Below are 24,171 nucleotides of genomic sequence, written 5' to 3'. Positions count from 1 at the left end.
CGGCCACAAAATACAGTAACAGTGAGATCATAAAAATCATGTGATAATAACATATCACACAGAAATCACAGAAACCCCACAGTGCAGATAGAGGCCATTTCGGCCCATTGAGCCTAGGCGAAAGATTGTGTGACGCAAGATAGGGAATTAGCCAAACAGCAACTGTGCACGCGGGCCTTAAGCCAATTAAAACAGTGTAACAGAATACGCACAAGGTTAATACAACATTTGAACGTTGTAGTGTATGTACCTTTAAGAGCCCCTGTGTACTGTAATACCAGTAGTGACCACTCAGGTATATAAGCCTGTATAGCGTCTTGTATCTTTTAGTTCACCTCCAGGCTTTGTTCAGTAAACACCAATAAACCAACTCCTGCATTCCATGTCTCCATTAACACACGGATACAACAGTGGCGACGAATTGGAAACGGACTTACCTGCAATTCGGCAGCACCTCAAGGAGATCGATTCCTCAGACGAAGGTCGAAGAAAAAAAACGAGAAAAAAAAAACTGTGGTTTCACCAGCTAGCCGGGCTGGTGGCAGGTACTGCACTAATCCTTCCTGGGCGGCGGGCTGGGGCTCGATCGGGTGGCTCTGCAGCGGGGCCGAGCAGCGAGTCGGAAGGCGGAGGCAAACAGAGACGGAGGGAGGAGCACTCGGGAGACGGCCGGCGCTGCAAAGCAGGTCGGCATTCGGACCAAGCAGAGGGAGGGAAAAGTCCCAGAGAGTCCGGCGGGAACGAGTCTCCAACTAAAAATATCTGTGTAAATAAAAACCGCGGAGAACAACGTTGTCAGCAACGGCAGCGGCGGGAAAGTGCGGGAGGCGCCATTTTTTCTCAGCAGGGAAGAAAGGAAAGCGCCATTTTTGATTTTCAGGATGCCTAAGACTGGCAATATTACTGCTTTCGATAGTGATATAGAGGATTGGACCACATATGTGGAAAGAGTGGAGGTATATTGCACAGCGAATGAAGTAGAGGATGATAAAAAGGCATTGGTACTTCTAAATCTGATGGGCGCAAGGACATACGGGCTGTTACGACACTTAATCACCCCAGCCAAACCGATGGACAAGAATTTTAAGGAGATTGTTGATACCCTACAGGAGCACTTAAACCCAACACCGCTGCTGATAGCGGAACGATTCAAATTCTTCAGGAGGAATCAGCACAAGAATGAAAGTAACGCTGATTACTTCACCGAATTAAGAAAGCTGTCAAAGCACTGCCAATTCGGGGCAGGACTGGCAGATTCTCTACGAGACAAATTCGTCTGCGGTCTCCTAAGTGAAGGAACACAGAAAAGGCTACTTTCTGAGAAAGATTTGACACTGGACAAGGCTTTCAGTGTGACACTGGACAAGGCTTTCAGTGTGACACTGGACAAGGCTTTCAGTGTGGCTGTATCATACGAAGCAGCAGCAAGAGGAGCTGCAGAGATACAGCAAAAGCCACGGGACTTCGGCACCCATGAAATGACACGGGGTTTCGAGAGATGTTATCGCTGCGGCAGGTCCACCCATGACCAGAGGGACTGCTGGTTCAAGGACAAAGCATGCAGGCAATGCGGAAAGATGGGACACATTGCACGTGTATGCCGATCTGGAAACAAAAAATCCACTGACAGAAAAAAAATCATAGAGGAAAAGTACAGAAAGGTACAAATGATGACGGACAGTAGCTCCGAAGACCAGAAGAGTGATAGCGACTCCGGAAACAAGAGACTAAGCTGTCTCAAATTACATAATGTAATTGCCAAAGAAGATTACCAGACCATTTGGGTTACCCTCACGATAGCGGGGTCCCCAGTTAAAATGGAGCTAGATACAGGATCAGCTCTGACCGTCTTAAGTCGACGGGATTACGAGCAGCTATTTCCGCATATACCTTTGAAAGACACATCCATTATCTTGAAGACATATACGGGGCAGAAAGTATACCCCAGAGGGAAAATAAAGGTGCCTGTTGTATACAACGGCAAGGAAATGGAGAAGTTGTATTTATACGTTCTGCAAGATGGTGGTCCACCGTTGTTGGGACGTGAATGGATCAGGAAGATATGTTTAGACTGGCACTCCATTCAGGCACTGACGGTGACCAGTAAGAAAAAAAATGATGACGTCATACCTGAACGATTAAAAGACATCTTGGCTAACGCCAAAGAAGTGTTTCAACAGGAACTAGGAACCTTGAAAGGCGTCACCGCCTCAATAAAAGTGGAAGATGCGGCAATTCCCAAGTTTTTTAAGGCAAGGCCGGTGCCATACGCAATTCGTCCAGCAGTCGAGGCAGAGATGGAGAATTTGGAAAAAGCAGGCGTGTTATCCAAGGTAGATTGGAGCGAGTGGGCAACACCCATCGTCCCGGTCATGAAGAAAACGTTGAATAATGATAAATCTGAAGAACAGAGAAAAATTCGCATCTGTGGGGACTTCAAGGTGACTGTAAACCCGGTCCTTCACACGATACAGTATCCTCTTCCAAGGATAGAAGATATTTTCGCCTCACTATCCGGAGGGAAACGTTTCACCAAAATTGACTTGGCACAGGCATATCTACAGATGGAGGCTGAGGAGGCCTCTAAAAAGTATCGCACGATAAACACACACAAAGGCCTGTACCAGTACAATCGACTGGTTTTCGGAGTAGCATCAGCTCCAGCTATCTGGCAAAGAGCTATGGAGCAAGTCCTGCAAGGGATTCCGGGAACTCAATGCTACCTAGACGACATCCTTGTAACAGGAGAAAACGACAACGAGCACCGTGCCAATTTGGAGCAGGTGCTCACTAGGCTGAGACAACGGGGCCTACGAGCAAATCGCCCCAAGTGCGAATTTTTCCAGAAACAAATATCATATTGTGGCCATATAATTAACGAAGAAGGGTTGCATAAGTCACCTGAAAAAATTGAAGCGGTCATAAAAGCCCCAGCACCTGAAAATGTCTCACAATTAAGGTCGTTCCTGGGATTGATAAATTACTATCATAAATTTTCACCGAACTTGTCAACTGTTCTGCACCCTCTTAACGCACTGCTACAAATGGGAGTAATTTGGAAATGGAGCGAAGACTGTAAACGTGCCTTCCATAAATGCAAAGGCTTGATCACGTCCAAGGAAGTGTTGGCTCATTACAACCCATCACTGCCAATCAGACTGGCGTGCGATGCATCCCCTTGCGGCGTAGGAGCGGTATTATCGCATAGATTCCCTGATGGCTCGGAGCGGCCGATAGCTTTTGCGTCACGCTCATTGAACTCAGCTGAGCGTAACTATGCCCAGATCGACAGGGAAGCACTCAGCCTGGTGTGGGGAGTGAAGAAATTCAACCATTACCTATACGGACAAAAATTTACCTTGTTGACTGACCATCAGCCCCTCATCTCCATATTCAACCCTAAGAAGGGCGTTCCCATTATGACAGCGCAAAGGCTACAGAGGTGGTCCCTTTTCCTAGGGGCACACCAATATGACATAGAATACAAAGGATCAAAACAGCATGGGAATGCTGACGGTTTATCGCGCCTACCGTTGCCAACGGTAGAAGAGGTACCTACAGTGGACCCAGTGGAGATGTTCCACTCAACCATAGTAGAATGTCTACCAGTAACAAATTCTACCATTGAAAAGGAAACGAGAAATGACCCGACTCTCTCACGAGTCTACGATTTAACGGTGAAGGGATGGCCAGCACATGACGAACCACTGTTGCCAGCATTCTCGCAAAGAAGAGAACAGCTGTCAGTGTGCCGAGGAACCTTGATGTGTGGATCCAGAGTGGTGATTCCACCCAAGCTCCAGGATAAAGTGCTAAAGGAGCTTCACGAGGGGCATCTGGGTGGAGTGAAAATGAAGAACTTAGCCAGAGCGTTTGTGTGGTGGCCAGGTATCGATGGAGACATCGAAGAAATGACCAAGGGCTGTCTAGGATGCCAGAAGGTCCAAAACGCCCCACAAGCCCCTCGACATCCATGGGAGTGGCCCTCATCTCCATGGCAAAGGGTACATATCGACTTTGCTGGTCCATTTATGGACTCAATGTTCTTAATCGCGGTTGATGCGCACTCCAAGTGGCCGGAGGTAATAAAGATGTCCTCCACCACCACGGAAAAAAACCATCACAGTATTAAGGACCATATTTGCCAGGAATGGGCTGCCTGAACAGATCTGTTCTGATAATGGACCGCAATTTGTGTCCGAAGAATTCAGGAAGTTCTTAAAAAACAATGGGGTTAAGCACTACACGTCCGCCCCATACCATCCCGCCACCAATGGATTAGCTGAAAGGTTTGTCCAGACCTTCAAGAAGGCCATAAAGGCCATGGGTAATGAAGACATAAATCTACAACATAAGGTAGATAACTTCTTGTTTGCATACAGGAATGCAACACATGTGGTTACAAACCAAACTCCCGCCATGATGTTTTTCAATAGAAGACTAAGATGCCGGCTGGATTTGATCAAGCCAAACATCAGAAGGGACGTAGAGAACCGGCAATTTCAAGGCATGAATGAAAGGCCAACTAGAACCTTCCAGATAGGTCAACAAGTTTTGGCCCGGGACTACCGTACCGAGAAATGGCAGCCTGGAACTATTTGCACACGACTAGGACCGCTGATGTATACCGTGGACATTGGTGAAAGCATAATAAGGCGCCATGCTGACCAGATCATAGAGTCATCCGAAAAGGGACAACCTGCACCACAACTCTATACGCCTAATGATGAAGCAGAGATACCCATAGTATCTACCTCCGATCCGGTGATACTGGAACCAGATGAACCCGACACTGACATTCAAGCCGAATCGACCTTGCCAAAAGAACCTACTACACCACCGAGGCGTTATCTGGACCGAGTCAGGAAGCCTCCAGAGAGACTGACTTATAATTGATTAACTGCAGCAAATGTGTAGATTATTGTTCTTGTAAACATGTTAATTAATGATTACTTAAAATGTTATGTACTAATTATCTAAAAGGGGAGGAATTGTAGTGTATGTACCTTTAAGAGCCCCTGTGTACTGTAATACCGGTAGTGACCACTCGGGTATATAAGCCTGTATAGTGTCTTGTATCTTTTAGTTCACCTCCAGACTTTGTTCAGTAAACACCTGTTAAACCAACTCCTGCATTCCATGTCTCCATTAACACACGGATACAACAAACGTATAAATATGTAACGCTTACTGTATAATTTTGGAGAACTCCTTACTGGTGCGCCAGTTAGAGATTGTCTCCCCACCGGTGTATTAAAGACCATTTGAATAACGATCTAAAAACTTTGTGCCGAGTGTTGGTTTAAAATACTCCACAACAGAGGTAAATGATGGAAACAGACCCATTACATTCAGTGATCTTTAACCCCGCAGATTATGAGTGGCGCCTTGTTTTTCCCGCCGTCTTTCGGTCCCGGATCGAAGATGGGAAAGATTCTCTCAGTGAAAGTGTCGGTGAAAGTGTAGAGATGGGACATGTTGTCGTCCACATTGTAAAATGACACCTGCCCGCCCTCATAGTCCAGGTAGACCCCGATCTTCTGGGGCTTCACACTCAGGGTGAGGCTAGTCGATGAGGGGGAGGTGATGGCAACATAGTCACTTCCAGGGAACAGCTCCACAACCCAGTATCCACCCTCAGGGCTCACGTCGATTCCCCCTCTCCTCCTGGCAGACACTCGGGTCACTCCCACAAACCACCGAGTCTTGTCCACCACCTCCACCTCCCAGTAGTGTCTCCCTGATGCGAATCCCTCTGATCCCAGGACACAGCTCCAGGAATCAAACCTCGCCGGGGTGTCAGGGAGCTCCTGCCGTTTGTCTCCGAGTCTCACACTGGTCCGGTTCTCAGACAGGATAAGCTGGGGGTTCGCTGTGTCTGGATCCAGAGTCACAGGCTCTGCAATAAAAATAAAAAACTGAGTCCGGCACCTGGAGCTCAAACCATCACCAATCAGGGGCAAAAACCCGGAGCAGCCTGATCCCAGCTCGCAGACCCACATTCACACCCGGTACGGACCAGCTCAGTGTACCTGCAGGTCACACACAGACCCAACTCCACATTCACACCCGGTCCAATCCCGGTACGGACCGGCTCAGTGTACCTGTAAGTCACACACAGACCCAACTCCACATTCACACCCGGTCCAATCCCGGCACGGACCGGATCAGTGTACCTGCAGGTCACACACAGACCACACCTAGTCCATTTCTCTCGGTCTCTCTCCTGTCTGGGGATCGGCCCATTCAGCCGCATTGACCCTGAACCCCACCCCGCGAGCAGGAGCAGACCCGCAACCTTCCAAACAGATTGAGTCAATGATTGTAGGAAAGGGACAAGTAAAATACACACACACCAGGGACAGGCTGAGATGATTTTAAACATCTCCATCATATAAACATCCGGCTGTTTACCCCGTTTCCTACAGGTGCTGTGTGACTCTGAATGTTTATCAGTCACTTCCTCCCCCATCATATTTCAGACAGTATCACAGTGTCAAAGCTCAATCCTGAAACTGTGACTGCAGTGTGAGCAGGAGTGAGCCAAACCTGCAGCCTGGGACTCTGACTATCAGGCACTGAGAGGGGATCTGTCCATCCACCTCCCTACAGGGAGCTTCAAGCCCAACAGCCCAGGCCAGGAGCAGGGATCTGGGAGCAGGAATCTCACTGAATCTGCCGGGCCCGACCCCCAGCTGGATTGTGTGACTTTGGGTCGGAGCAATCATAATATGATAGAATTCTTCATTAAAATGGAAAGTGAAGTAGTTGACTCAGAGGCTAGGGTCCTGAATTTAAATAAAGGAAACTACAATGGTATGAGGCGCAAGTTGGGTAGGATTGATTGGGGAATGACACTCAAAGGGTTGACGGTGGATAGGCAATGGCAAACATTCAAAGACCGCATGGATGAACTACAGAATTTGTTCATCCCAGTTTGGCATAAAAATAAAACAAAAAAAGTGACTCAACCGTGGCTAACAAGGGAAATTAGGGATAGCATCAGACCCCAGGAGGGGAGCAGTTTAGGATTCAACAAAGGAGAACAAAGGGATTAATTAAGAAGGGGAAAATAGAATATGAGAGTAAGCTTGCAGGGAACATAAAAACTGACTGTAAAAACTTTTATAGATATGTGAAGAGAAAAAGATTGGTGAAATCAAGCATAGGCCCCTTGCAGTCAGAATCAGGGGAATTTATAATGGGGAACAAAGAAATGGCTGACCAATTAAATACATATTTTGGTTCTGTCTTCACAAAAGAGGACACAAATAACCTCCCAGAGATGTCGGGGAACATAGGGTCTGATGAAAGGGAGGAACTGAAAGAAATCAGTATTTGTAGGGAAATGGTGTTAGGGAAATTGATGGGATTGAAGGCCGATAAATCCCCAGGGCCTGATAATCTACATCCTAGGGTACTTAATGAAGTGGCCCTAGAAATAGTAGATGCATTGCTGATCATCTTCCAACATTTGATAGGCTCTGGAACAGTACCCATGGATTGGAGGGTAGCTAATGTTACCCCACTATTCAAAAAGGTGGTAGAGAGAAAACGGGGAATTATAGTAAGCCTGACATCGGTAGTGGGGAAAATGCTAGAGTCCATTATAAAAGATGTAATAGCAGAGCACTTGGAAAACAGTGACAGGATCGGACAAAGTCAACATGGATTTACAAAAGGTAACATGCTTGACTAACCTACTTGAATTTTTTGAGGATGTAACTGGTAAAATAGATAAGGGAGAACCAGTGGATGTGGTGTATTTGGACTTTCAGAAGGCTTTCGATAAAGTCCCGCATAAGAAATTAGCGTGTAAAGTTAAGGCACATGGGATTGGGGGCAAGGTATTGACTTGGATAGAGAACTGGTTGGCAGACAGAAAGCAAAGAGTTGGAATAAACGGGTCTTTTTCCAAGTGGCAGGCATTGACTAGTGGGCTACCGCAGGGATCGGTCCTTGGACCCCAGCTATTCACAATATATATTAATGATCTAGACAAGGAAACTAGATGTAATATCGCCAAGTTTGCAGACGACACAAAGCTGGGTGGGCGTGTGCGCTGTGAGGAGGATGCCGAGAAACTCCAGGATGATTTGGACAGGTTGGGTGATTGGGCAGAAGCATGGCAGATGCAATATAATGTGGATAAATGCGAGGTTATCCACTTTGGTGTCAAAAACAGGAAGGCAGATTATTATCTGAATGGCAATAGATTGGGAGAAGGGGAAGTGCAACGAGACCTGGGTGTCCTTGTGCACCAGTCGCTGAAGGGAAGCATGCAGGTGCAGCAGGCGGTTAAGAAGGCAAATGGTATGTTGGCCTTCGTAGCAAGAGGGTTTGAGTACAGGAACAAGGATGTCTTGCTGCAGTTGTAGAGGGCCTTGGTGAGACCACATCTTGAGTATTGTGTGCAGTTTTGGTCCCCTTATCTGAGGAAGGATGTTCTTGCCATGGAGGGAGTTCAGCGAAGATTCACCAGGCTGATGATACCTGGGATGGCAGGAATGACGTACGAGGAGAGATTGGGTCGATTGGGTTTAAACTCGCTGGAGTTTAGAAGAATGAGAGGGGTCTCATTGAAACTTATAAAATTCTGACAGGGCCGGACAGACTAGATGCAGGAAGGATGTTCCCGATGGTCGGGGAGTCCAGAACCAGGGGTCACAGTCTAAGGAAAAGGGGTAAGCCATTTAGGACAGAAATGAGGAGGAATTTCTTCACCCAGAGAGTGGTGAACCTGTGGAATTCTCTACCACAGAAGGCAGTGGAGGCCAATTCATTAAATATATTCAAGAAGGAGTTGGATATATTTCTTCAGGCTAAAGGGATCAAGGGATATGGGGAGAAAGCAGGGACAGGGTACAGAATTTGGATGATCAGCCATGATCGCATTGAATGGCGGAGCAGGCTCGAGGGGCCGAATGGCCTACTCCTGCTCCTATCTTCTATGTTTCTATGACCTCAGGCTGTGCCTTTAGAATTGAGGAAGAGATGAATCTTTATATTAATATAAGTGGCATGTACTGTAACAGGGAGCAACAGACTACAGGTCTGTCGGAATGAGTTACCACCTTGACCCTGTGGCAGAGTCCCCTCTCACTCACTGCAGTATTTATAGACAGACGGTGATTCAGACAGGAATTGTGGAAATGCTGATGTTTTAATTATTGACAGGGCTCCCCCACGGATGTTAAACACTCCGCACAGACCAGAACCTAAACTTCGCAAGATAGAAACCGGCACAGCCCCAGGATCTGAAGTCTCTCACCTGCAACCATCCAAAGCCTTTTCCTCTCTGAAAAACAGATTAAAATAAGATCAGTGGCGCCGTCACGTGATAAAGTGTAAATACTGAGCATAAATGGATCACAGAACCAGGCGACACAATGATGGTCATTTATTTACAGTGACCCGGACACCACTGACATATCTCACTGAGAGCTGTGCATCACACAGGATCCACCACACTAGGGACTGTCCACTTCTAGACGGGAACCTTAAAGGAGCCGGATCCACTCACTGTGAGAAGATGCTTATCTCCGTCAGTAAGACCATTCTGTGGGAACGAGGTCGGACAGTAATTGTGGATCAGGAGGGAGCAGCTCGTGGTGTGTGACCCTGTGTAAAAACCTTCGGGAAAACTTACAGCACAGCTGCTGTTCAGCGGAGACATCACACAGAGCAGATAAATATCGCCATCTGAGCAAGGACGTTCTTGCCATGGAAGGAGTGCAGCGAAGATTCACCAGGCTGATACCTGGGATGGCAGGAATGACGTATGAGGAGAGATTGTGTCGATTGGGCTTATACTCACTGGAGTTTAGAAGATTGAGAGGGGATCTCATCGAAACCTATAAAATTCTGTCAGGCCTGGACAGACTAGATGCTGGAAGGATGTTCCCGATGGCCGGGGAGTCCAGAACCAGGGGTCATAGTCTAAGGATAAGGGGTAGGACATTTAGGACTGAAATGAGGAGGAATTTCTTCACCCAGAGAGTGGTGAACCTGTGGAATTCTCTGCCACAGAGGGCGGTGGAGGCCAGTTCATTAAATATATTCAAGAAAGAGTTGGATATATTTCTTAAGGCTAAAGGTATCAAGGGATATGGGGAGAAAGCAGGGACAGGGTACTGAATTTGGATGATCAGCCATGATCTCATTGAATGGTGGAGCAGGCCCGAGGGGTCGAATGGCCTACTCCTGCTCCTATCTTCTATGTTTCTATCACAATACTTAGCGACAAAATACAATCCAGCTATACTGATACTGGGCATCATCCCTTTCAATAATTACACACTGCATGGAGGGGCCATGGAACCACAGCTGAGATTTTCTCATAATTCTTCTTACCTGAGTCTGTTAGCTGCTTCTGTAGATCTGGAAGAGAATAGATTTTCATTAGAAACAACCTCCAGTTTCCTGACTGGTCTCAGTGATTGTCATGGGACTTGGAATAACTTTCATTAATGAGTTAAAGAGAAGAATCAAATTCAGACAGCAGACAGTGTTTGGATGGGACAAAGGAAGACTTGTCTTTGTATAACGAGTGATCACATCGCCCTTCTCCGCCTCACCTCAACTCATAGGCTGCTGAAACCCTAAATCCATGCCTTTGTTACCTCCAGACCTGACTATTCCAACAAACTCCTGGCCGGCCTCCCATCTCCCACTCTCTGTAAACTGGAGCTCATCCAAAACTCTGCTACCCATGTCCTACCTCGCACCAAGTCCCGTTCACCCATCACCCCTCCACTCCACTCGCTGACTTACATTGGTTCCCGGTCTGGCAACGCCTCAATTTTCAAATTCACATCCTTGTATTCAAATCCTTCCATGGCCTCATCCCTTCCTATCTCTGTAATCTCCTCCAGCCCCTACAACCCTCCCTATCTCTGTAATCTCCTCCAGCCCTACAACCCTCCCTATCTCTGTAACCTCCTCCAGCCCTACAACCCTCCCTATCTCTGTAATCTCCTCCAGCCCCTACAACCCTCCCTATCTCTGTAATCTCCTCCAGCCCTACAACCCTCCCTATCTCTGTAACCTCCTCCAGCCCTACAACCCTCCCTATCTCTGTAATCTCCTCCAGCCCCACAACCCTCCCTATCTCTGTAACCTCCTCCAGCCCCTACAACCCTCCCTATCTCTAATCTCCTCCAGCCCTACAACCCTCCCTATCTCTGTAACCTCCTCCAGCCCTACAACCCTCCCTATTTCTGTAATCTCCTCCAGCCCCACAACCCTCCCTATCTCTGTAACCTGCTCCAGCCCTACAACGCTCCCTATCTCTGTAACCTGCTCCAGCCCGACAACCCTCCCTATCTCTGTAATCTCCTCCAGCACCTACAACCATCCCAATCTCTGTAATCTCCTCCAGCCCTCCCTATCTCTGTAACCTCCTCCAGCCCTACAACCCTCCCTATCTCTGTAACCTCCTCCAGCTCTACAACTCTCCCTATCTCTGTAACCTCCTCCAGCCCTACAACCCTCCCTATCTCTGTAACCTCCTCCAGCTCTACAACTCTCCCTATCTCTGTAACCTCCTCCAGCCCTACAACCCTCCCTATCTCTGTAATCTCCTCCAGCCCTACAACACTCCCTATCTATGTAACCTCCCCCAGCCATACAACCCTCCTCATCTCTGTAATCTCCTCCAGCCCCACAACCCTCCCTATCTCTGTAACCTCCTCCAGCCCTACAACCCTCCCTATCTCTGTAACCTCCTCCAGCACTACAAACCTCCCTATCTCTGAAATCTCCTCCAGCCCTACAAACCTCCCTATCTCTGTAACCTCCTCCAGCCCTACAACTTTCCCTATCTCTGTAATCTCCTCCAGCCCCTACAACCCTCCCTATCTCTGTAATCTCCTCCAGCCCTACATACCTCCCTATCTCTGTAATCTGCTGCACCCCACAACCCTCCGAGATCTCTACATTCCTCCAATTCTGGCCTCCTTCGCAGCCTCGATTGGCGGCCGTGCCTTCAGCTGCCTGGGCCCTAAGCTCTGGAATTCCCTCCCCAAACCTCTCCGCCTCTCTCCTCCTTGAACTCGCTCCTTAAAACCTCATCGACCAAATTTTTGGTTACCTGTCCTAATATCTCATGTGCCTCAGTGTCACATTTAGTCTGATAACACTCCTGTGAAGCACCTTGGGACGTTTTACTATGTTAAAGGCGCTATATAAATACAAGTTGTTGTTGGTGTTGTACAGCGACTGCTCACATTCTCAGGATGTCCCAAAAGCACACCACATCCGAACAGTTACTGTTTGCAGTGCAGTGACCGTTATGTAAGCAACAGCGTCAGCCATATTACGCACAGCATGATCCCACCCACAGAAATGAAATGAACAACCAGTTCAGTCTGGTTTTTGGTGGTGTTGGCCCAGATAAAGTTTAAATGAAGACTCAAGGGCTTCTGTGTGTTCGCAATCAGGAAATTGAACCCAGAATGGTCGAGGTGGAATTCCGCCCAAATGGCCATGCAATCCTAATGATCAGAATCCTGAACCTAAAATCATCCGTGAATCAGTGCAATCAACGAGCATAACTGAAACAGAACACATGGAGCCTCAAGGTGCTTTAGTTTTAATTAGTTCCTGGGATGTGGGCATCGCTGGCAAGGTCAGCATTTATTGCCCATCCCTAATTGCCATTCAGAAAGTGCTGGTGAGCCGCCTTCTTGAACCACTGCAGTCCGTGTGGTGAAGGTGCTCCCACAGTGCTGTTAGGGAGGGAGTTCCAGCATTTTGACCCAGCGATGATGAAGGAACGGCGATATATTTCCAAGTCAGGATGGTGTGTGATTTGGAGGTGGTGGTGTTCCCATTCACCTGCTGCCCTCGTCCTTCTAGGTGGTAGAGATCGCAGGTTTGGGAGGTGCTGCCAAAGAAGCCTTGGCGAGTTGCTGCAGTGCAACTTGTACATGGTACACACTGCAGTCACGGTATGCCAGTGCTGTAGGGAAGTGACTGTTTAAGGTGATGGATGGGGTGTCAATCAAGCGGGCTGCTTTGTCCTGGATGCTGTTGAGCTTCTTGAGTGTTGTTGGAGCTGCACTCATCCAAGCAAGTGGAGAGTATTCCATTACACTTCTGACTTGTGCCTTGTAGATGGTGGAAAGGTTTTAGGGAGTCAGTACGTGAGACACTTGTTTCAGAATCCCCAGCCTCTGACCTGCTCTTGCAACTACAGTATTTAAGTGGCTGGTCCAGTTAAGTTTCTGGTCAATGGTGACCCCCAGGATGTTGATGGTGGGGGATTCGGCGACGGTAATGCCATGGAATATCACGGGGAGGTGGTTAGACAATCTCTTGTTGGAGATGGTCATTGACTGGCACTTGTGTGGCACGAATGTTACTTGCCACTTGTCAGCCCAAGCCTGAATGTTGCCCAGACATTGCTGCATGCGGGCACGGACTGCTTCATTAGCTGAGGAATTATGAATGGAATTGAACACTGCAATCATCAGCAAACATCCCCACAGCTAACCTGATGTAAGGAAGGTCATTTTTGAAGCATCGCAAGATGGTTGGGCCGAGGGCACTGCCCTGAGGAACTCCTGCAGTGATGTCCTGGGGCCGATACATAGATACATAGAGAAAGGAACAGGAGTAGGCCATTCGGCCCTTCGAGCCTGCTCCGCCATTCAATGAGATCATGGCTGATCTTCGTCTGAGATCATAGCTGATCTTACCAGTTCAGTACCCCGTCCCCGCCTTTTCTCCGTAACCCTTAATCCCCTTAGCCTTCAGAAATATATCCAATTCTCTCTTGAAAATATTTATTGAATTAGCCTTCACAGCCCTCTGTGGCAGGGAATTCCACAGGCTCACCACTCTTTGAGTGAAGAAATTCTTCCTCATCTCTGTTTTAAATGATTTGCCCGCTATTTTTAGACTGTGGCCCCTGGTTCTGTGCTCCCTGGCCATTGGAAACATTCTCTCTGAATTCAGCCTGTCCAGGCCTGCCATAATTTTATATGTTTCGATGAGATCCCCTCTCAATCTTCTAAACTCCAGTGAGTACAAGCCCAAACTATTTAATCTCTCTTCGTAGGTCATTCCCGCCATTCCAGGTATCAGCCTGGTGAATCGCCGTTGCACTCTTTCCATGGCAAGAACATCCTTCCGCAGATGGGGCGACCAAAACTGTACACAATACTCCAGATGCGGTCTCACCAGCACCTTGTACAGCTGTAGTAAGGTATCCCTATTCCTATACTCGAACCCCCTTGATATGAAGGCCAACATACCATTTGCCTTCTTAATCGCCTGTTGCACCTGCATGCTCTCCTTCAGTGACTGGTGCACAAGAACACCCAGGTCCCTCTGCACTTCCCCATCTCCCAATCTATTGCCATTTAGATAATAATCTACCCTCCTGTTTTTACCCCCAAAGTGGATAACCTCGCATTTATCCACATTATAGTGCATCTGCCACGTATCCGCCCATTCCCCCAACCTGTCCAAATCGCACTGTAGCCTCCTGACATCCTCATCAGAGCCCACCCCTCCTCCTAGTTTAGTGTCGTCAGCGAATTTGGAAATATTGCATCCAATTCCCTGATCCAGATCATTTATATATATTGTGAACAGCTGGGGTCCCAGGACAGATCCTTGCGGCACCCCGCTGGTCACTGCCTGCCACTCCGAAAACAAGCCGTTTATTCCAACTCTCTGTTTTCTATCCGCCAGCCAGTTCTCTATCCATGTTAATACTTTGCCCCCAATTCCATGAGCCTTAATTTTGCATGATAATCTTTTGTGTGGAACCTTATCGAAGGCTTTCTGGAAGTCAAGGTACACCACATCCACTGGCTCTCCCCCATCTATTTTACCAGTTACTTCCTCAAAAAATTCCAGCAGATTAGTCAAACACGATTTACCCTTTGTAAATCCATGTTGACTCTGTCCGATCCTTTCCCCATTTGTCAAGTGCTCCGCTATTTTATCCTTAATAATGGACTCTAGCATTTTGCCCACAACCGATGTAAGGCTTACTGGTCTATAATTCCCTGCTTTCTCTCTACCCCCCTTTTTAAATATTGGGGTAACATTAGCTACCCTCCAATCCACGGGTACTGTTCCCGAGTCAATGGAGTTCCGGAAGATGATCCTTAGAGCATCTGCTATCTCCAGGGCCACCTCCTTAAGTACCCTAGGATGTAGTTTATCAGGCCCCGGGGATTTGTCGGCCTTCAGTCCCCTCAACTTACCCAACACCATATCCCTAGAGATACTAATTTCTGTCAGCTCCTCCCTCTCATTAGTCCCCATGTTTGCCGATATTCCTGGGAGGTTATTTGTGTCCTCCTTTGTGAATACAGAACCAAAGTATGAGTTTAATTGGTCAGCCATTTCCTTATTCTCCATTATATATTCTCCCGAATCGGACTGCAAGGGACCGACTTGGGATTTTACCAGTCTTTTCCTCCTGATATACCGATAAAAGCTTTTGCAGTCTGTCTTTATGTTTGCTGCAAGTTTACTTTCGTATTCTATTTTCCCCTTCCTGATTAATCCCTTTGTCCTCTTTTGCTGTATCCTGTACTGCCCCCAATCTTCCGGTCTGGTGCTTTTTTTTGCCAGTTGATATGCCCTTTTTTTTGATTTTATGCTGTCCCTAATTTCCCTCGTTATCCACGGTTGAGTCACCTTTTTAGGTTTACTTTTATGCCAAACCGGTATAAACATGTTCTGGAATTCTTCCATTCTATCTTTGAATGCTTGCCATTGTCTATCCACTGTCAATCCCCCCAGAAACACCACCCAATCAATCTTACCCAATTCCCGTCTCATACCCTCGTAATTCCCTTTATTTAAGTTCTGGACCTTAGTCTCTGATTCAATTTCCTCACTCTCCATCTCGACTGAGAGCTCGATCATATTATGATCGCTCTGACCCAAGGGGCCTCGTACAAGAAGATTGCTGATAAGTCCCTTCTCATTGCACAATACCCAGTCTAAAATGGCCTGATCTCGAGTCGGCTCCTCGACATATTGGTCCAGATAACCGTCCCGAAAACATTCCAGGAATTCCTCCTCCTCAGAATTTTTACTAATTTGGGTAGTCCAATCAATATGTAAATTAAAGTCACCCATGATGACAGCTGTGCTCTTATCACACGCTTCTCTAATTTCCCTTTTTATGCCTTCCCTCACCTCCATATTACTATTTGGAGGCCTATATATCACACCCACTAACGTTTTCCTCCCCTTGCTATTTCTCATTTCTACCCATACAGATTCCGTTTCATCCGAGTTAATATCCTTCCTTTCCATTGCATTAATCCCCTCCTTTACCAGCAATGCTACCCCACCTCCCCTACCTTTTTGCCGATCCTTCCTAAATATTGTATATCCCTGGATGTTAAGTTCCCAGCCTTGCCCACCCTGCAGCCACGTTTCTGTAATCCCAATCAAATCATACTTGTTTACCTCTATTTCCACAACTAATTCATCCACCTTGTTCCTAATGCTTCTAGCATTAAGATACAAAGCCTTCAGGCCTCCAACAACCACAACCATCTTCCTTTGTGCTAGGTATGACTCCAGCCAGTGGAGTGTTTTACCCCTGATTCCCACTGACTTCGATTTTACTAGGGATCCTTGATGCCACACTCAGTCAAATGCTGCCTTGATGTCAAGGGCCATCACTCTCACCTCACCTCTGGCATTCAGCTCTATTGTCCATGTTTGAACCAAGGCTGTAATGAGGTCTGGAGCCGAGTGGTCCTGGCGGAACCTAAACTGAGCATCAGTGAGCAGGTTATTGGTGAGTAAGTGCTGCTTGATAGCACTGTCGATGACCCCTTCCATCATTTTCCTGATGATTGAGAGTAGACTGATGGGGCAGTAATTTCCAGATTGGACTTGTCCAGCTTTTTGTGGACAGGGCATACCTGGGCAATGTTCCACTTTGTCGGGTAGATGCCAGTGTTGTAGCTGTATTGGAACATCTTGGCTAGAGGCACGGCTAGTTCTGGAGCACAAGTCTTCAGCACGACAGCCAGGATGTTGTCGGTGCCCATAGCCTTCGCTGTATCCAGTGCGCTCAGCCGTTTCTTGATATCACATGGAGTGAATCGAATTCGATGAAGACTTGCATCTGTGATGGTGGGGACCTCAGGAGGAGGTGAATCATTGTCTCGGCACTTCTGGCTGAAGATGGTTGCGAATGCTTCAGCCCTGTCTTTTGCATTCACATACTGGACTCCGCCATCAGTGAGGATGGGGGATGGGGATATTCATGGAGCCTTCTCCTGTTATTTGTTTAATTGTCCACCATCATTCATGGTGCTGCTCCTGGCATGCTCTTCTACAGTCCTCATTGAACCAGGATTGGACCCTGGCTTGATAGTAATGGTAGAGTGAGGGATATGCCAGGCCACGATGTTACAGATTGTGGTGGAATACAATTCTGCTGCTGCTGATGGCCCACAGAGCCTCACGCATGCTCAGTTTTGAGCTACTAGATCTGTTCTGAATCGGTTTGTTTTTTGAGGTTGTAACTAGCAGAATAGATAAGGGGGAACCAGTGGATGTGGTGGATTTGGATTTTCAGAAGGCATTCGATGAGGTTTTTACATAGGATTACATCGGATATACGGCACAGAAACAGGCCATTCGGCCCAACCAGTCCATGCCAGCGTTTATGCTCCACACGAGCCTCCTCCAGTCTTCCCTCATCTAAATCTATCTGCAGAACCCTCTATTCCCTCTTCCCTCATATGCTTGTCTACCATCCCCTTAAATGCATCCCTACTATTCGCTTCAACCACTCCCTGTGGTAACGAGTTCCACATTCTCACCACTCTCTGGGTAAAGAAGTTTCTTCTGAATTCCCTATTGGATTTCTTGGCGACTATCTTATATTGATGGCCTCTAGTTATGCTCTTTCCCACAATTGGAAACATTCTCTCTGTATCCACTCTATCAACATTTTTCATAATTTTAAAGACCTCTATTAGGTCACCCCTCAGCCTTCTCTGTTCAAGAGAAAAGAGACCCAGCCTGTTCATCCTTTCCTAATAAGTATACCATCACATTTCTGGTATCATCCTTGTAAATCTTCTCTGCACCCCCTCCAGTGCCTCTATATCCTGTTTATAATATGGTGACCAGAACTGTACACAGTACTCCAAGTGTGGTCTGACCAAGGTTCGATACAGGTTTAGCATAACTTCCCTACTTTTCAATTCTATCCCTCTAGAAATAAACCCTAGTGCTTGGTTTGCTTTTTTATGGTAAGGTGCCACACAAGAGGTTATTAAACAAAATTAGGGCTCATGGGATTGGAGGTAATATACTAGCAGGGATTGAAGATTGGTTAATGGACAGAAAACAGAGAGCAAGAATAAACAAGTCATTTTCAGGTTGCTGGCTGTAACTACTGGGGTACCGCAAGGATCAGTGCTTGGGCCTCAGCTATTCAAAATCTATATTAATGATTTGGATGAGGGGACCAAATGCAAGATATCCAAGTTTGCTGATGATACAAAGCTGGGTGGGAAAGTAAGTTCTGAGGAGAATGCAAAGAGGCTTCAAAGGGATATAGACAAGCTAAGGTGAGTGAGCAAGAACATGGCAAATGGAATATAATGTGGAGAAATGTGAAGTTATTCACTTTGGTAGGGGAAGTAGAAAACAGAGTATTTTTAAAATGGTGAGAGATTAGGAAATGTTGCTGTTCCGAGGTGTCTTTGTACACAAATCACAAAGTTAACATGCAGGTACAGCAAACGATTAGGAAAGCAAATGGCATGTTGGTCTTTATTACAAGAGGATTTGAGTTTAAGAGTAAAGACGTCTTACTGCAATTATATAGGGCCCTGGTGAGACTACACCTGGAGTATTGTCTACAGTTTTGGTCTCCTTACCTAAGGAAGGATATACTTGCTATAGAGGGAGTGCAATGAAGGTTCACCAGACTGATTCCTGGGATGGGGGGATTGTCCTATGAGGACAGACTGAGTAGACTAGGCCTATATTCTCTAGAGTTTAGAAGAATGAGAGGTGATTTCATTGAAACATACAACATTCTTACAGGGCTCGACAGGGTAGATGCAGAGAGGAAGTTTCCCCTGGCTGGGGAGTCTAGAACCAGGGGTCACAGTCTCAGAATAAGGGGTCGGCCATTTAGGACTGAGATGAGGAGAAATTTCTTCACTCAGAGGGTGGTGAATCTTTGGAATTCTTTACTCCAGAGGGCAGTGGAGGCTCAGTATTGAGTATATTCAAGACAGAGATCGATAGATTTTTGGATATTAAGGGAATCGAGGGATATGGGGATAGTGCGGGAAAGTGGAGTTGAGGTAGAAGATCAGCCATGATCTTATTGAATGGCGGAGCAGGCTCGAGGGGCCGAATGGCCTACCCTTGCTCCTATTTCTTATGTTCTTATGTGTATCTGGGCACAAATGAGGAGGAAATTCCGAGCCCAAGAGAAACACCACGTTCCTTCCCCCTCGCCCGCCCGCCCCTCCCCCACTCCGAACCACTAGACAAGGCAGAGGAGCGTTCGGTTTTATGTTTTATCAAATCGAACAATGCAGCAGTCAGTATATAATGCTGGCCCCTGGAGTGCAGTTAGACCACACATTATTCTCAGCTCTAAGTCAGAACGTTATAAACTCAGGTAATTAACTAACAGTTATGGGTGAGGTTGAAGTGTTACATCTTGCAAACATGGAATGAATATGAAAAGAAAATGCGCAATTCACACTTACTGCCAGCTTTATTCATTGTACATTTCTAATTCACATTTAGAATGGAAACTGTCTGTGTAAACTCGTCACGCTGTAATTACACCCTCCCACCAGTGGAGGCGATGCAGCAAATCCGCTGGCAGGAGGAGGAGGAGGAACAACATGGCAAGTTTACATTATAAATGTTGACTGTAGATATTTACATTGGAAGTAGAAAAAGTAAGCACAGAATGTATGATGTTACAGAAGGGATTGAATTCATTTAGCATCAGCTGTGGTAGTGTAGTGGTTATGTAACTGGTAATGTCAAGAAATGGATTAATGATCCACAAGTTCAAATCCCATCTTGGACTGTTGTAAAGCTGAAGTTCCCTGGATGGCAAAAGAGATAGATGGAGTAAGATGAAGCAGAAAAAGAGCACGTATGACAGATGTCAGGTTGCGAATACAATTGTGAATCAGGCTGAATATAGAAAGTTCAGAGGGGAAGTGAAAAAGAAAATAAGAGTGGCAAAGAGAGAGTATGAGAATTTTAGCAGTTTTAGCGGGCTTAAAAGTGGCTAAATCCCCAGGCCCTGACGGGATGTATGCCAGGCTGCTGTGTGAGGCAAGGGAGGAAATTGCAGGGGCTCTGACACAGGGGAGGTGCCAGAGGCCTGGAGAACAGCTAACGTAGTACCATTGTTCAAGAAGGGTAGTAGGGATAAACCAGGGAATTACAGGCCAGTGAGCCTAACATCAGTGGTAGGGAAATGATTGGAAAACATTCTGAGGGACAGAATTAGTCTCCAGGGATAGTCAGCATGGCTTTGTCAGGGGGAGATCATGTCTGACCAATTTGATTGAATTTTTCGAGGGGGTGGTGACTAGGTGTGCGGATGAGGATAGTGCAGTTGATGTAGTCTACATGGACTTCAGTAAGGCTTTTGACAAAGTCCCACATGGGAGACTGGTCAAGAAGGTAAGAGCCCATGAGATCCAGGGCAATTTGGCACACTGGATCCAAAAATGGCTTAGTGGCAGCAGGCAGAGGGTGATGGTCGAAGGTTGTTTTTGTGACTGGAAGCCTGTGTCCAGTGGTGTACTGCAGGGATCGGTGCTGGGTCGTCTGCTGTTTGTAGTGTACATTAATGATTTAGATATGAATGTAGGAGGTATGATCAGTAAGTTCGCAGATGACACAAAAATTGGTGGAGTGGTAAATAGCGAGGAGGGAAGCCTCAGACTACAGGATGATATAGATGGGATGGTTAGATGGACAGAACAGTGGCAAATGGAATTTAACCCTGAAAAGTGTGAGGTGATGCATTTTGGGAGGACTAACAAGGCAAGGGAATACACAATGAATGGTAGGACCCTAGGAAGGACAGAGGAACCTTGGTGTGCATGTACATAGATCCCTGAAGAGAGCAGGACAGGTAGATAAGGTGGTTAAAAAGGCATATGGGATACTTGCCTTCATTAGCCGAGGCATAGAATATAAGAGTAGGGAGGTTATGATGGAGCTGTACAAAACGCCAGTTAGGCCACAGCTAGAATGCTGTGTGCAGTTCTGGTCACCACACTATAAGAGGGATGTGATTGCATTGGAGAGGGTACAGAGAAGATTCACCAGGATGTTACCTGGGCTGGAGCGCTTCAGCTGTGAAGAGAGACTGGACAGGCTGGGGTTGTTTTCCTTAGAGCAGAGAAGGCTGAGGGGGAACCTGATTGAGGTGTACAAAATTATGAGGGGCATAGATAGGGTAGATAGAAAGGAACTTTTCCCCTTAGTAGAGGGGTCAATAACCAGGGGGCATAGTTTCAAGGTAAGGGGCAGGAGGTTTAGAGGGGATTTGAGGAAAAACTTTTTCACCCAGAGGGTGGTTGGAATCTGGAACTCACTGCCTGAAAGGGTGGTAGAGGCAGGAACCCTCAAGATTCAAGAAGCATTTAGATAAGCACTTGAAACGCCATAGCATACAAGGCTACGGACCAAGTGCTGGAAAATGGGATTAGAATAGACAGGGCTTGATGGCCGGCGCGGACACGATGGGCCGAAGGGCCTCTTTCTGTGCTGTATAGCTCTATGACTATGACTCTATGAGAATAGATTGGCAGCTAACATAAAAGGAAATTCAAAAGTCTGCTATCGGCATATAAATAATAAACGGGTAGTAAGTGGAGAGGTAGGGCTGATTAGGGACCAAAAAGGAGACCTATGCATGGAGGCAAAGGACATGGCTGAGGTAGTAAATGAGTATATTGTAACTGTCTTCACCAAGGAAGATTATGCTGCCAAAGTCACAGTGAAAGAGGAGGTCGTGGAGCTACTGGATGAGATAAAAAGGCTGTCTGTACTTAAAGTTGGTAAGTCACCAGGACCGGATGGGATGCATCCTAGGTTGCTGAGGGAAGTTGAGGGGGAAATCGCGGAGCCACTGGCCATGATCTTCGGAACCTCCTCGGATATGTGGGTGGTGACTGAGGACTGGAGAATTGCAAATGTTACACCCATGTTCAAAAAAAGGATGCAAGGAAAAACCCAGCAACTACAGGCCAGTCAGTTTAACCTCGGTAGTGGGGAAGCTTTTAGAAACGATAATCAGGAACAAAGTTAACAGTCACTTGGACAAGTGTGAATTAATTAAAGAAAGCCAGCACGGATTTGTTAAAGGCAAATCATTTTAACTAACTTGATCGAGTTTTTTGATGAGGTATCAGAGAGGGCCGATGAGGGCAATGCGGTTGACGTGGTGTACATGGACTTCCAAAAAGGTGTTTGATAAAGTGCCACATAATAGGCTTGCCAATAAAGTTGAAGCCCATGGAATAAAAGGGACAGTGGCAGCATGGATACGAAATTGGCTAAGTGACAGAAAAGAGAGTGGTGGTGAACGGTTGTTTCTTGGACTGGAGGAAAGTACACAGTGGTGTTCCCCAGGGGTCAGGACTAGGACCACTGCTTTTCTTGATATATATCAATGACTTGGATATACAGCGCACAAGTTCAAAATTTGCAGATGACACAAAACTTGGAAGTAGAGTGAACAGTGGAGGATAGTGATAGACTTCAAGAAGACATAGACAGGCTGGTGAAATGGGCGGACACGTGGCAGATGAAATTTAACGCAGAAAAGTGCGAAGTGATGCGTTTTGGTAGGAAGAATGAAGAGAGGCAATATAAACTAAACGGTGCAATCCTAAAGGGGATGCACGAACAGAGAGACCTGGGGTTATATGTGCACAAATTGTTGAAGGTGGCAGGGCAGATTGAGAAAGCAGTTAAAAAAAGCATACAGGATCCTGGGCTTCACGAATAGAGGTAAAGAGTACAAAAGCAAGGGAGGTTTGCTGAACCTTTATAAAACACGGCCTCAACTGGAGTATTGTCTGCAATTCTGGGCACCACAATTTAGGAAAGATGTGAAGGCTTCCTGGCACGATGGGTGGCTCTGCTGCACAGGCTGGGAGGAAAAAGAGTGGAAGAGCTATAGTGATAGGGGACTCAATTGTAAGGGGAATAGATAGGCGTTTTTGCGGCCGCAATCGAGACTCCAGGATGGTGTGTTGGCTCCCTGGTGCAAGGGTCAAGGACGTCTCGGAGCGGCTGCAGAGCATTTTGGAGGGGGAGGGCGAACAGCCAGTTGTCGTGGTGCACATAGGCACCAACGATATAGGTAAAAAATGGGATGAGGTCCTAAAAGCAGAATATAGGGAGTTAGGAGGTAAATTTAAAAATAGGACCTCAAAGGCAGTAATCTCAGGATTGCTACCAGTGCCACGTGCTAGTCAGAGTAGAAATAGGAGGATATTTCAAATGAATATGTGGCTCGAGGAATGGTGCAAGGGGGAGGGATTCAAATTCCTTGGACATTGGAACCGGTTCTGGGAGAGGTGGGACCAGTACAAACCGGACGGTTTGCACCTGGGCAGGGCCGGGACCGATGTCCTAGGGGGAGTGTTTGCTAGTGCTGTTGGGGAGGGTTTAAACTAAAGTGGCAGGGGGTTGGGAACCTGAGCAGGGAGACAGAGGAAAGGGAAACAAGGAAAAAAGCAAAAGACAGTAAGGGGAAAAACAAAATTAGAAGGCAAAGAACTCAACGGTTTAAATCAAACATGGTCACAGTAAATAATAATTCATATAGGTCTGAGAGCGTTAAAAAAAACAAGCCTGAAGGCTTTGTGTCTTAATGCAAGGTGCATTCGGAACAAGGTGGATGAATTAGCTGCGCAAATAGAGGTAAACGAATATGATTTGATTGGGATTACAGAAACATGGCTCCAGGGTGGCCAAGGCTGGGAGCTCAACATCCAAGGGTATTCAATATTTAGGAAGGATAGGCAAAAAGGAAAGGGAGGTGGGGTAGCATTGCTGGTTAAAGAGGGGATTAACACAATTGAAAGGAAGGATATTAACTCTGATGAAGCGGAATCTGTATGGGTAGAACTGAGAAATATCATGGGGCAGAAAACGTTA

The 24,171-nt window shown here is 46.7% G+C and overlaps 1 protein-coding gene across 1 annotated transcript in view; it reads right to left on the bottom strand.

The window, feature by feature from the left end:
• Positions 1-4,561: 4,561 nt before the first annotated feature.
• LOC147096487 (butyrophilin subfamily 1 member A1-like) overlaps positions 4,562-24,171 on the bottom strand; it is an 84,953-nt gene continuing 65,343 nt past the window's right edge. The window contains exons 6-8 of the mRNA XM_085975289.1: positions 10,354-10,380; positions 9,272-9,298; positions 4,562-5,899 (exon numbers count right to left, since the gene is read on the bottom strand). Coding sequence (XP_085831415.1) covers positions 5,352-5,899; positions 9,272-9,298; positions 10,354-10,380 — 602 coding nt within the window. The 3' untranslated portion in view covers positions 4,562-5,351. The remainder of the gene's footprint in view (positions 5,900-9,271; positions 9,299-10,353; positions 10,381-24,171) is intronic.

The sequence above is a fragment of the Somniosus microcephalus genome, unplaced genomic scaffold (genome assembly GCF_052327205.1).
Source record: "Somniosus microcephalus isolate GS21.2 unplaced genomic scaffold, FLI_Smic_1.0 unresolved_chr1, whole genome shotgun sequence".
Classification (NCBI taxonomy): Eukaryota; Metazoa; Chordata; class Chondrichthyes; order Squaliformes; family Somniosidae; genus Somniosus; species Somniosus microcephalus.
This window is presented reverse-complemented; position numbering and strand designations above follow the sequence as displayed.